The sequence below is a fragment of the Mirounga angustirostris genome, unplaced genomic scaffold (assembly GCF_029215605.1).
Source record: "Mirounga angustirostris isolate CCGP_5_RB_7025 unplaced genomic scaffold, mMirAng1.0.hap1 SCAF_10, whole genome shotgun sequence".
NCBI lineage: Eukaryota > Metazoa > Chordata > Mammalia > Carnivora > Phocidae > Mirounga > Mirounga angustirostris.
In genome coordinates, this window is record NW_026991718.1 from 52,227,682 (window position 1) to 52,240,113 (window position 12,432).

At 41.9% G+C, this 12,432-nt stretch overlaps 1 protein-coding gene across 27 annotated transcripts in view; it reads left to right on the forward strand.

Moving 5' to 3' along the window:
- Positions 1-12,432, forward strand: part of AAK1 (AP2 associated kinase 1) — a 171,557-nt gene that overhangs the window by 70,334 nt on the left and 88,791 nt on the right. For all 27 annotated transcript variants that reach the window (XM_064572392.1, XM_054509831.2, XM_054509833.2 and 24 more), the window contains exon 3: positions 8,149-8,267. In XM_064572392.1, coding sequence (XP_064428462.1) covers positions 8,149-8,267 — 119 coding nt within the window. The remainder of the gene's footprint in view (positions 1-8,148; positions 8,268-12,432) is intronic.

Consider the following 12,432-nt stretch of genomic DNA (forward strand, 5'->3'; position numbering starts at 1 on the left):
GCAACCCTCAGCCCACATTCCCCCATGGCAGTGATGGGCTGGGATTTGAGGAGTGGCTGTCTATGAGCTGGGGCACGCACTTTCTGGTTGGTACAGCCCCCACCCCATGGTCTTTCTGACAGCGAGTCTGTGTCACTGGCTTCTGTCTATAACATTTTGTGATGCCTGGACTGTTTCCCTCCTTTGCACGATCTGTCTGGTCCCTATTGGTGTTTGGATTTTATGCCCTTGATTTCAAGAAGATATTCCAGATTTAGAACTTTATGCTAAGTTAGGTATCATACAAATACAAAGGATTGGGGGGGTGGTTAAGGATGGAACCCAATATCTATCACATACCTTTTATGTGCTTGCTGCTCTGCTTATCACGTAATCCTCCCCTCAACTGTGAGGGAGATACCAGCCACCCTTGACAGATGAGAGGACAGGGCTTCTCAGAGATCGTGGCCTGCTCCAGTCAGGGTTGGAGCCCAACCTGTCGGACTGTAAAGGAAGACTGCAGGGTCTTAGTGCACACTGGGTGCAGGTGCATAGCCCCTGCCCCAGAAGCTGCCTGCACGTATTTATATCTCTGTGCACACCATTCTGGAGATAGTCACTTTGGTGTTTTTCTTCTCTTCCCCATCACCTTACCACCCCCAACCCTCACTTTTCTTTGCCCAGTGGAAGTTGCTGGTCAGGTCTTGATTCATTCAGAGCAGTCCCCGGGGCCTGGTACTATCTAGCGTGATTCAATCTTCGAGACAAAGCCGGGAGAGGTACTACATTTAGTTTTTCAGAAGCCCCCTTGCTGATGTTGAGTATCATGATGAGGCTCCTGAGGAGGTTTTGCTTAAAAAGCTTCAGCCATGAAAATGATATTGAGGGCCAGGATCACTTATTGGTGTCAGAGTTGAAAATTTTTAGAGATTATATAATTCTCCCTCTGTATATAAATTCTCACTTGTCTGCTTCTCACAGAAGAGAACTCGGCACTTCTGTCCTCTTTGCTTGAGAGGTAGAAGTCCACATGACCTCAGTAACTCATCCGTGACTCTGTGATCCTATGCTTATTAAAGCCTTTCGTCAGGAAGGTGCTGGAGAGCAGCTAATCCTAGGAGTTTAAATGCTGAAGGATCTATAGGGAAATGTAAATTAAAATCATAATGAAATATCGCTACACACTCACTAGAATGGCTAAAAGAAAAAGATTAACAATACCAAGTGTTTATGAGGGTGTAGAACAACCAGATGCTCATGTGTGGCTGTTGGGAGTACAAAATAGTACTATTGTGGAGAAGTACTTAGTAGTTTCTTATAAAGCTGAATATACACTTACCATATGTCCCAGCAATTCCATTCCTAGTTATTTACCCAAGAGAAATAAATACTTATGTCTACAAAAAATAGACTTCTGTATGAACATTTTATTTATAACAGCCCAAAGTAGAAACAATGTAAATGTTCTTTAACAGGTGAATGGATAGGCTAATTGTGGAGAATATCTATATCATGCAGTATTAATCTGCAGTTTAAAAAACCCCAAATTACGGGGGCGCCTGGGTGGCTCAGTTGGTTAAGCGACTGCCTTCGGCTCAGGTCATGATCCTGGAGTCCCGGGATTGAGTCCCGCATCGGGCTCCCTGCTTGGCGGGGAGTCTGCTTCTCCCTCTGACCCTCCTCCCTCTCATGCTCTCTGTCTCTCATTCTCTCTCTCTCAAATAAATAAATAAAATCTTTAAAACAAAAAACAAAAAACAAAAAACCCCAAATTACGGATACATGTAACAATGAGAATGAATCTCAGAAATATTATACAGAAGAACCCAGACATAATAGTACATACTGTATGATTCCATTTATTCTGGAGCAAGCAAAACTAATCCACAGGACCGAATGCAGATCAGAAGTTACAGGAGATAGTATGGGAAGGGGTGGTTGCCTAAGAAGAGGCACATGGCACTGTTCACAGTGATGGACTGATGGAGGTGATGGCTGAAAGAGAGTATAAGGGTATGAAAACTCATCAAACTCTACACTTAAAAGGGTGCATTGTATTGTATATAAAGTTGGTTTAAAACATTTAAAAAGATGAGTGATCTAGTCTGCTCTCTACCACTAACTAGCTTTGTGTATTTTTGTAACAGGAGCTTAATCTCTCTGTTTCTTTCCTATCAGGAAAATGAGGACAGTGGGTAGTTCATCTACCTCATTCAGTTATTGTGAAAATATAAATGAAATAATTGATTTTGAAATGCCTTTGAAAAAGTATAAAGTCAAATACAAATGCTGGGTAGGGGCAAATTCCATAAATTCCTCTTTAGGGAAGGGAGGCAAGAACTGTGATAACCAGTGTAGGAGCCTATATATATATTTTTACTTTGTGTACCGCTGGCTGTGGGACTTCCTCCCCTGGCCATCAGTAAGATGAGGGGTTAGACTAGATCAGATGGAGGAAACCGTAGGCTCAGAGACTCAGCCTTTCAGATGCGTTTCCTTTAGCTTTGTAGTGTCAGCCTGTCCAGCGTTAATTTAAAATGTGATTGTTGCCAGTGTTTACATCTGGATATTTCACATACAGTTTTGGGTTTCCAGCTTATCTTTAGGAACTAGCAGATCTGGGTCCATATTCTTGTGGCACTGATTACCAGGAGTTGTGTAGTGGCTGTTCCTTTACGTGGGCCATTGCTTTAGTTTCCCATGGTCTCCCCCCTCCCCACTTTCTGTAGCCTTTTCTATTCTCTGTAGTGATGATAAGAGGAAAGTTAATTAATTTTGGAGTGCCTGATGTATGTTAGGCACTATTCTAGGGCATGAGGATACAGAGGCGAACCAAAGAGACAAAAATCTCTAATCCCATAGTGAGTGATAAGTACCCATCCACATCTTTAAAAATTAGGGGGAGCTACCCTATGACCCAGCAGTTACATTACTAGGTATTTATCCAAAGGATACAAACATAGTGTTTTGAAGGAGAACATGCACTCTAATGTTTATAGCACCAATGTCCACAATAGCCAAACTATGGAAAGAGCCCAAAGGTCCATCAACAGATGAATGGATAAAAAAGAGGTGGTGTGTGTGTACACACACACACACACACACACACACACACACTGGACTATTACTCAGCCATCAAAAAGAATGAAATCTTGCCATTTGCAATGATGTGGATGGAACTAGAGGGTATTATGCTAAGCGAAAGAAGTCGGTCAGAAAAAGACAAATACCATATGATTTTACTCATGTGTGGAATTTAAGAAACAGGTGAACATAGGGGAAGGGAAGGAAAAATAAAATAAGATGAAAACAGGGAGGCAAACCATAAGAAACTCTTAACTATAGGGAACAAATGGAGGATTGCTGGAGGGGAGGTGGGTGGGGGATGGGGTAAGTGGGTGATGGGCATTAAGGAGGGCACTTGTGATGAGTACTGGGTATTATATGTAAGTGATGAATCATTAAATTCTACCTGAAACTAATAATATAGTATATGTTAAATTGAATTTTTAAAAAAATTTTTTAAAAAGCCAAAATAAAAAAAAAAAAAAAGGGAGAGATATACCCAAGAGTGCTATATATTTGGGACGCCTGGGTGGCTCAGTCGGTTAAGTGTCTGCCTTCAGCTCAGGTCCTGATCCCAGGGTCCTGGGATGGAGCCCCGCATTGGGCTCCGTGCTCAGTGGGGAGTCTGCTTCTCCCTCCCCCTGCTCAGGTATGCGCTCTCTCTCTCTCAGCTTCTCTCTCTCTCTGCTTCTCACTTGTCTGCTTCTCAAATAAATAATATCTTTAAAAAAATTTTTTTTAAAGTGCTGTATATTTTAGGGAAAGTGGGAGAAAGCATGTTTCTTTGTGGAAATAAAAGAATATTCCAACATATTTAAGGGGCTAAAATGTGTCTGTGTCAAAATTATCACAGCTATTTCACTTGCTCACCTCACATCATGGAATGAATCCTTTTTCCCTTTGCGATTCAATAAATTCATGAATTTCCCCCCAAAATGGATTCCAGTGAAATCATAGGGAATATCTTAGCATTTCAAAAAAGAATGCAAGTAGGCCGAGGGACTGGCACAGATTCCAGTGGGCAGACTGGCACGGGCTGTGCTGCATGTTAGCTTTTCTTACCTCTGTCCACACTGTCCCCAGCTCAGCTTTAGGTTTTTCCATTTAATCAAGGTCTTGGGATGCACCTTAATCTGAAATAAGCATCTCTTCTGACAGTCTTACAGTTGCCTTCTTTGTAACAGCCTGAGCTCTGTTTAGCTGTGGCCGAGAATCTTTGTACCCTGATCTGTATGGTGGCCCCGGGCCTGTGCTAGAGCAGTACCTCGAGTGGTGCTGTCTCCCCTCTTCTTCCTAACCGACTAACTTACATCTCTAGTCGGCCAACTGCACATTGATAGTGGCCAACATCTTTAAACTGACACATCCTAGCAGCCTTTGAATTTGATCTCACGATCAAGGAACTCTGACTTAACATGCTTCTCACCTGCACATAAGCCCTTTTGTGGGCATAGAAGCTAAATCATGTGGTTCCCTCTGTGTTAGGCATACAGGTTCGTTGCTTTACCTTTAGATCTATGATAGTCACAGGCTTTGAGAATCTTGGCTGGCTCTTCTCAACCCTTTGTGCTTGCCTGCATCGTGACGTAGGCACCTGCCACATTTCTTCAGTTTCGGCTGGAAAGGTCATCTTGCTACACTGGCCAGAAAGGCTACACTGGCCAGAAAGACTACACTGCTCCCATCTGGTGGCAGTTCTCTCAGACTGCTGCATCGTCAGCCTGCTTCTGCAAGGACTGCCCTGTCCTTCAGTGGTTCCATGCATCACAGAACTGTAGAAGTGGCCCTTCCCGGCTCGTGTTCTACAGCACTGTCGGATGTCTCCTTAGTATCTAAAGGGGCTGTTACGCAGGCTTTCTCTAAGATGGGTAAAGTGGAAAGAACATCGTTTGGACAGTCAGCAGAGTGACAGGTGCTGCATAATTAGCCCTGGGATTCCTAAGCCGCCTCCTTTAATGCTTCTCAGGAGCACTGCTGATACAAAGTCTGTAGTTCTGTGATTTAAAAAAAAAAAAAAAAAATTCAGGAGTGCCTGGGTGGCTCAGTCAGTTGCGCAGCTGCCTTCGGCTTGGGTCATGATCCCGGGGTGCTGGGATCGAGCCCCGCATCGGGCTCCCTGCTCATTGGGGAGCCTGCTTCTCCCTCTCCCTCTGCCTGCTGCTTCCCCTGCTTGTGTTCTCTCTCAAATAAAAATCTTTAAAAATAAATAAATAAATAAATAAAATAAAAATAAAAAATTCAAATACCTGGGGCACCTGGGTGGCTCAGTTGGTTAAGGTCTGCCTTCGGTCATGATCTCAGGGTCCTGGGATCGAGCCCCGCATCGAGCTCCCTGCTTGGCGGGGAGCCTGCTTCTCCCTCTCCCTCTGCCCTGCTTGTGCTCTCTTTCTCTCTCTATCTCAAATAAATAAATAAATAAAATGTTTTTTAAAAAATGTGAATACCTATAAAATGAATACTTGGACTGTTACAAAATAATTATTTTATAATTTATATTGGCATTTCTCATTCTGATTAAAAACAAGACACATCATGAATTTAATAGCTTTTTGGGGAAAAGAAGATTAAATACTACTGCATTCAATGTACATATTTATTATAAGAAAAATTCTGATATCCTAAAAATTCAAATGTAAAAAATATGCATCTTAAAATTGAGATTGTGTGTGTGTGTGTGATAACACCTCTCCTTGTCAATACATGGTAGGGTTTTAAACAAAATTTTTTTTTTTTAAAGATTTTATTTATTTATTTGACAGAGAGAGACACAGCGAGAGAGGGAACACAAGCCAGGGGAGTGGGAGAGGGAGAAGCAGGCTTCCCGTGGAGCAGGGAGCCCGATGTGGGGCTCGATCCCAGGACCCTGGGATCATGACCTGAGCTGAAGGCAGCCGCCTAATGACTGAGCCACCCAGGCGCCCCAGTCTGCTATCTTTAACATAAAGGCTCCTTTGAGTCTTTAATTTCAACAATGGCATCAATTTTTTTTTTCAGATTTTATTTATTTATTTGACAGAGAGAGACACAGAGAGAGACGGGACACAAGCAGAGGGAGTGGGAGAGGGAGAAGCAGGCTTCCCCCTGAGCAGGGAGCCTGATGTGGGGCTCCATCCCAGGACCCTGGGATCATGACCTGAGCCGAAGGCAGACACTTAACGACTGAGCCACCCAGGCGCCCCTAAACAAATTTTTAAAGTAAATTTCTGGAATTAAAATTGACAATTGAGCAGTGTAAGTGGACTGTAAAGTATTACAAGAAAATAGAAAATGTTACTGAGATACAAAGATTCAAGATGACCGTGGAAATTAAAGACTTTATGGCAAATTTAGTGCTCATCTGACTCCTGAAGAAGGACGTTGTGATAGGAAATCTGCAAACATGCCGTCTCTGGTAAACATTATCAAAATGCACACTTGGAACATTTGAGCCCATTAACATTTTTGTAAACACAGAATTATGTGTGTGTTGTATGAAAACATGCAAGAGTGCTTTATGATTGAAGCTCTCTTTGGTTACAAGCTGCAGAAACCTATACAAGCAGACTTGAAAAAGAATGAGAATACACCAGGAAATGGCCATGGACATCAACAGACAGGTGCTCAAGTGCCACTGGGCCTCAGAGGATGTAGAGAGATTCAACAGGACTCAAGACTTCTGCCTCAAGATCTAGAGAGTCACTGCTTTTGCCCTCTATCAGTTTTGCATGTGGCAGCTAGCCCCAGCACTATACCAGGACCTCCGCTCAACCTCCCATACTGGTTACTTCCCTCTGTGTTCCTCTCCATCCAATTAGTGATTACCTGTGTGCAGAGAATAGCCTCGCAACTTTTTTTTTTTTTGCTACCTAGGGTCAGTGCGCAGGATAGTTCAAGCTAAATTATGATGGTGTACAAGCAGGCAGATGGACTAAGTGCCCAGTCTAACTGCTGCTTATCCCAAAGCCTTCAGCTTTGACAGTTTTGCTGCACTTTATCTATCTATAACCCCTGTTAACGGTGGCACTGAACACCTCCTGCAATATTTGGGGAATGAGATGGAAGGAAGGAGTTATAAGAATCTGTGGAATGCTAAGGTGTAACCGATCCAGAGCATTTATGAATTTCTGTTAGAGTTATATAAAATTCTTTTTAATGAATTTTGGTCTTTAAGGGAAAGGTTGATGTGGACATTAAAACATCTGCCCAGTAATTGAGTTATACTTTGTTGGTGTCTGCTATGTCGAGGGAGCACTTTCATACCTATATTTTGTGTCTTCTCAGTAGCCCATGAGGTAGGAATGGCAGGAGGAATCCTCAAGGTCAATTTTTTAAAAAATTTTATTCATTTATTTGACAGAGAGAGACATACAGCGAGAGAGGAAACACAAGCAGGGGGAGCAGGAGAGGGAGAAACAGGCTCCCCGCTGAGCAGGGAACCCAATGCGGGGCTCGATCCCAGAACTTTGGGATCATGACCTGAGCAGATGGTTATCGACTGAGCTACCCAGGCGCCCCCTCAAGGTCAATTGTTAGATCCTAGTTGGCGGGGAGGGCATGAGGAGGGTTGAGAAGGAAGAGAAAGCTTCTTGAATTTGACAACTATTATTATAACAGTTATTAAAATAATTTCCAAGCCTCTCTGGTTAAGTGCTGGATTTAATTTTTTTTTAAAGTTCTTGGTTGAATCTAATCTCTTGGAGCCTCTGTTTTCTTTAGCTAGTAATCGTCTTTAAGGGAAAAATAATACCCAGCCTCACAGGATTATAGTAAGAATTAAATAAGAGCTCAAAGTGCCTAGGACAGTGGTTGGAATGTAGTTCTTTTTTCTTCATCTGTTTGTTCATCTGTTTATTTGTAGGTTCTTTACAAGATAGTTACTATTCTTCTTTCTTCCTGACATAGGTGTTCAGGAACAATTTTTCTGACGCTTGCCACCCAATCGCATAGTAATGTCTGAGTCCCTTGAATCCAAGAGTGCCTTCTAGGCCAGGCCAGCCCTTAGGTCTAGCTGATGATGGCATCAGTCCCATTAACAGTGACAGCACAAAGCTGCAGCCACCATGGTTATCCGACTAACTTTTTGAACACGACTCAAAAGAGCTTGTATGTGTGTTTCCCTCACAGGTGGATTTGCTATCGTGTTTCTGGTGAGGACAAGCAATGGAATGAAATGTGCCTTGAAACGCATGTTTGTCAACAATGAGCATGATCTCCAGGTGTGCAAGAGAGAAATCCAGATAATGGTAAGGCTGCCCCTCAGACTTGGGATTGCTTGTTTAAAATGTTCCCTCTCATAAGAAAGGTTTTGGGGGGTTTGGGGAGGCTTGTTCCTTCCCTGATATGGCAAAGGAGCCTCATCACAAGAAGAAAATGAAGAGGGATGGGGTAGAGCATGCTTCTCCTGTCTTGGTCACCCTTAGCTGGAGGGTTAAGGAGAAAGGAGCATATTGACAGAACTGACCAACTTTTAAGGTCAGAGAAGTGTTTGTGCATCGGGAAAAGTTTATTTCATAACTTCATTCCCAGAACTAACTATGGAGTTTAATCCAGAAACCCTGGCTCTCCAATGAGCTTCCTCTTCTAGCCTTGTCTACTACCAATCCTGGTTTTCATCCCTCTTGAGCTTCTCAGCATTCCGCGAATACACCTTTATATGTTATACATGTAGTTCTTTCCTCCAGAAATGGTTTTTCCCCCCCTTTTTTTTTTTTGGACTAGAAACCTCTTACTCATACATACTCTATGATTCCACTTATAAAAGTCCAAGAACAGGCAAAAGTGATCTATGGTAACAGATCAGAAAGTGGTCATCTGAGTGTGGGAAATTTGACTAGAAGGAGGCATGTGGGAACTTTCTGGGCCATAGAAACGTTCTATATCTTGTTTTGGGTAGTGCTTATACAGGACTATACAAGTGTTAGAACTCAACTGAACACCTTAAGATCTGTGCATTTTATTATATGTTAATTATACCTCACATCTTAAAAACTTTGTTTTCACAATTCAGATTCATACTGTGTTTAAAGAAAGAGTCCCTATCTGTTAGAAGTATGTGCTGAAATATTTATGGATGAAATAACATGATGTCTTAAAGTTAATGAGTGGATTTAGAAGAGAAACAAAATTGGCAAAGGGTTACGATCAAAGCAGAGTGGTGGGTATATGGGAGTTTGTTAGTCTCTTACTTTCACTTCTGTTTGATATTATACATTAAAAAACTTAGTCTTTTTTTTTTTTTTTTTTTAAGAGAGAGAGCAATCAAGTGTGAGTGGGGGGTAGGGGGAGAGGAAGAGGGAGAGAGAGAAAATCTTAAACAGGCTCCACACCCAGTGTGGAGCCCAATGCAGGGCTCGATGTCATGACCCTGAGATCATGATCTGAGCCGAAATCAAGAGTCAGAGGCTTAACGGACTGAGCCACCCAGGCACCCCCTTAAAGAGTCTTATTCCTTTGTGTTTCTACAATACTTTTGTTTACGCCAATTATATTGCTTATCTTGTTATCTTATAAGTAATTTTGCCATCAGAAGGTAAATTTTTTAAAATCGGGAACTTTATATTCCAGCAGACTGCTTAACATGAAGTAAATACAGTTGATCCTTGAACAACACAGAGGTTGGGGTGTTAACTCCTGAACAGTTGAAAATCCTCATATTACTTTCTTTCTTTTTTTTTTTTTTTAAAGATTTTATTTATTTATTTGACAGAGAGAGACACAGCGAGAGAGGGAACACAAGCAGGGGGAGTGGGAGGGGGAGAAGCACGCTTCCCACAGAGCAGGGAGCCCAATGCGGGGCTCGATCCCGGGCTCGATCCCAGGACCCTGGGATCATGACCTGAGCCAAAGGCAGACGCTTAACGACTGAGCCACCCAGGCGCCCCGTAAATCCTCATATTACTTTCAATGCCCCCAAAACTTAACTACTAGTAGCCTGCTATTGACTGCAAGTCTTACTGATAACATAAACAGTCAACACATATTTTGTATGTTATATGCATTATATACCGTATTCTTGAAATAAAGGAAGCTAGAGGAAAGAAAATATTAAGAAAATCATGAGGAGGGATGCCTGGGTGGCTTAGTGGGTTAAGCGTCTAACTCTTAGTCTCAGCTCAGGTCTTGATCTCAGGGCTGTGAGTTCAAGCCCTGTGTGGAGCCTACTTAAAAAAAAGAAAGAAAGAAAGAAAAAAAAAAAAAACATAAGGAAAAAACATTTACAGTACTGTACTGTATTTAAGGAAAAAAGTATGCTCTGGATTCATGCAGTTCAAACTCATGTTGTTCAAGTGTCAACTATACTTTATAGACTTAGGATGAAGTGAATGTATGAATAATGGTAATATCTGATGCAAATATTCACCTAGCGGTAATGATTCCTTTATGCCCTGGATTTTCATGCTTTTGTAAAGAACAAAAAGAGGCCCCCAAAATGGGTGCAGGTGGCATTGTAGGGATTCCACGAGGCTTTGCTTGCCCTGTCCACCCCTAAGTTGCCCTTGCAGGGGCTACTGAGAGTAACTAGCTGTTCTGTAGTTGGGTTAACTGAAAAAGACCTCAGGATTTTAGAGAGCCTGGTACTATAGATTTCAAAAAGCTGAGAAACCATTTGAGAAGGAACCATTTGCTGGGAGGAATAAGTGTTGCTGTCATCATTGCAAAACAGACAAAAAACCCCAAGGCTCCAATACCCAGGGCCACCTGGCTCTGTCCACAAGGCACCAGTGTGTGCTCACGCCTCCGCCACAGGGCTCCGGACAACCAGCCTCACTGCATCTCCCACCAGCAGCCACTGGATTTTCTGGCCGCTTCTCTTTGCCCCCTCCTCCCCTTGTCCCTGCCTTGCTGAGCTCTCACACTCCGTTTCCTGTCTTTGCTTCTGCTGTTTCCTCTGCCTGGAATGCCCTTCGCATTAATTTTCTGGCGTTATGAAAGTAATCCCATTCTTTAACTTTCTCCCACTCATTCAGAAACATTGTTTGAGGGCTGGCTCTGTGCTAGGCGGGTGTGGAACTAGGAAGACACAGGCCCCTTACGAGCTCACACATTAACACACCTGATTGGGAACTCAGTTACATGAGTTCAAGTTCTGGCCCAGCTATGTATTAGCTGTGAAAGATTGTGTTCTGTTTTGAGTTTATATTTTTTCAGAACTTAAATACTCATATAAGCGAACGAAGCTTGTTCCCAAAAACTTCAAGCAAGTCCCTGAGGGGCCCTCCTCTGTCACTGCAAGGTCCCAGAGACAACCACTTTTTGTTGATTCATTTGCTATGTTTCAAAATATCATGCTGATATTGCTAGTTCTTGATTTTTTTCTCAATTTTAGGCATTATATAGTATGGAAAGTAAAAATTTAGCTCTCTTTCATCCCCTGCACGCCCTTCTCCCCAAATACCTGCAATCATGCTCATTTCCCATTCTGCTGCAACAGCAGAAGTTTCTGGCAGTATGTTAGTTACAGTAGTATTAGTTTTTACATGTATGAAAACACTGTTCTTGCAGAATCTTCTGGTGGACTAGGATTACTATTCCTTTTCTGTATAACTCTGTTTTCACTGGAATTAATAATCTTTTTCCATTTTTTGGTCTGTCTTTTCTGTGTACTTTTCAGCAGTTTAACCCCAAACTCTCCCTAGGCTGTAGAAATCATTTTTTCAAAATACTTTTAAATGCATTTATATGTTCTGTTCATTTTATCTTGAAGAGATCTCAATCTCCTAACTCAGTGAAATCTGGTTTGGCTGCTCTCTAGGTCTAGTTTACAGCCTTATCTTGGAATTTCTTAGTCATTCCCTTTGCCTCGCTTTTTTGTTAGATTTCCTGACTCGTTTTTTGTTTTACTTCCTCATTTTGGTGGAGCTTATCCTGTGGTAGCTTCCTTATGTATGGTAGGTAAATTTTTGAGACCTTGCAGGGCTGGAAGTGTCTTTATTTTATGTTCACACATGTGAAACCTTGTGTATAAAATTCTGGCTCAGAAATAATTTCATTCAGATATTTGAAAGCATTGCTATACAGTATTTTAGCTTTCATTGTTGTGGATAGGAAGTCAGAAGTCATTCTAATATCAGCCCTTTGGGTGTGACCCATTATTTTCTCCCTAGAAATTTATCAGTTTCCCCTTTGTTTACAGTGTTCTGAAATATCTTGATGATACACCTTGCTATGTGCATTTATTATTTATTAATAAATGGTGTTCCCATGTAATCTAGAGACTCCTGTCCTTGCATTATGAGGAATTTTAGCTTGTCTCATTTGGTGATTTCCTTTTCTGTCTTCCTTTTGTGTGAAATTGCTGTTATTTTGGATATTGGTCCTCCTGAATTGATTTTCTAATTTTTTGTGTTTTCTCCCCTTGATTTTTCATATCTTTGGGTGTTTTTCCCCCTCTACATTCCAGCAGATTTC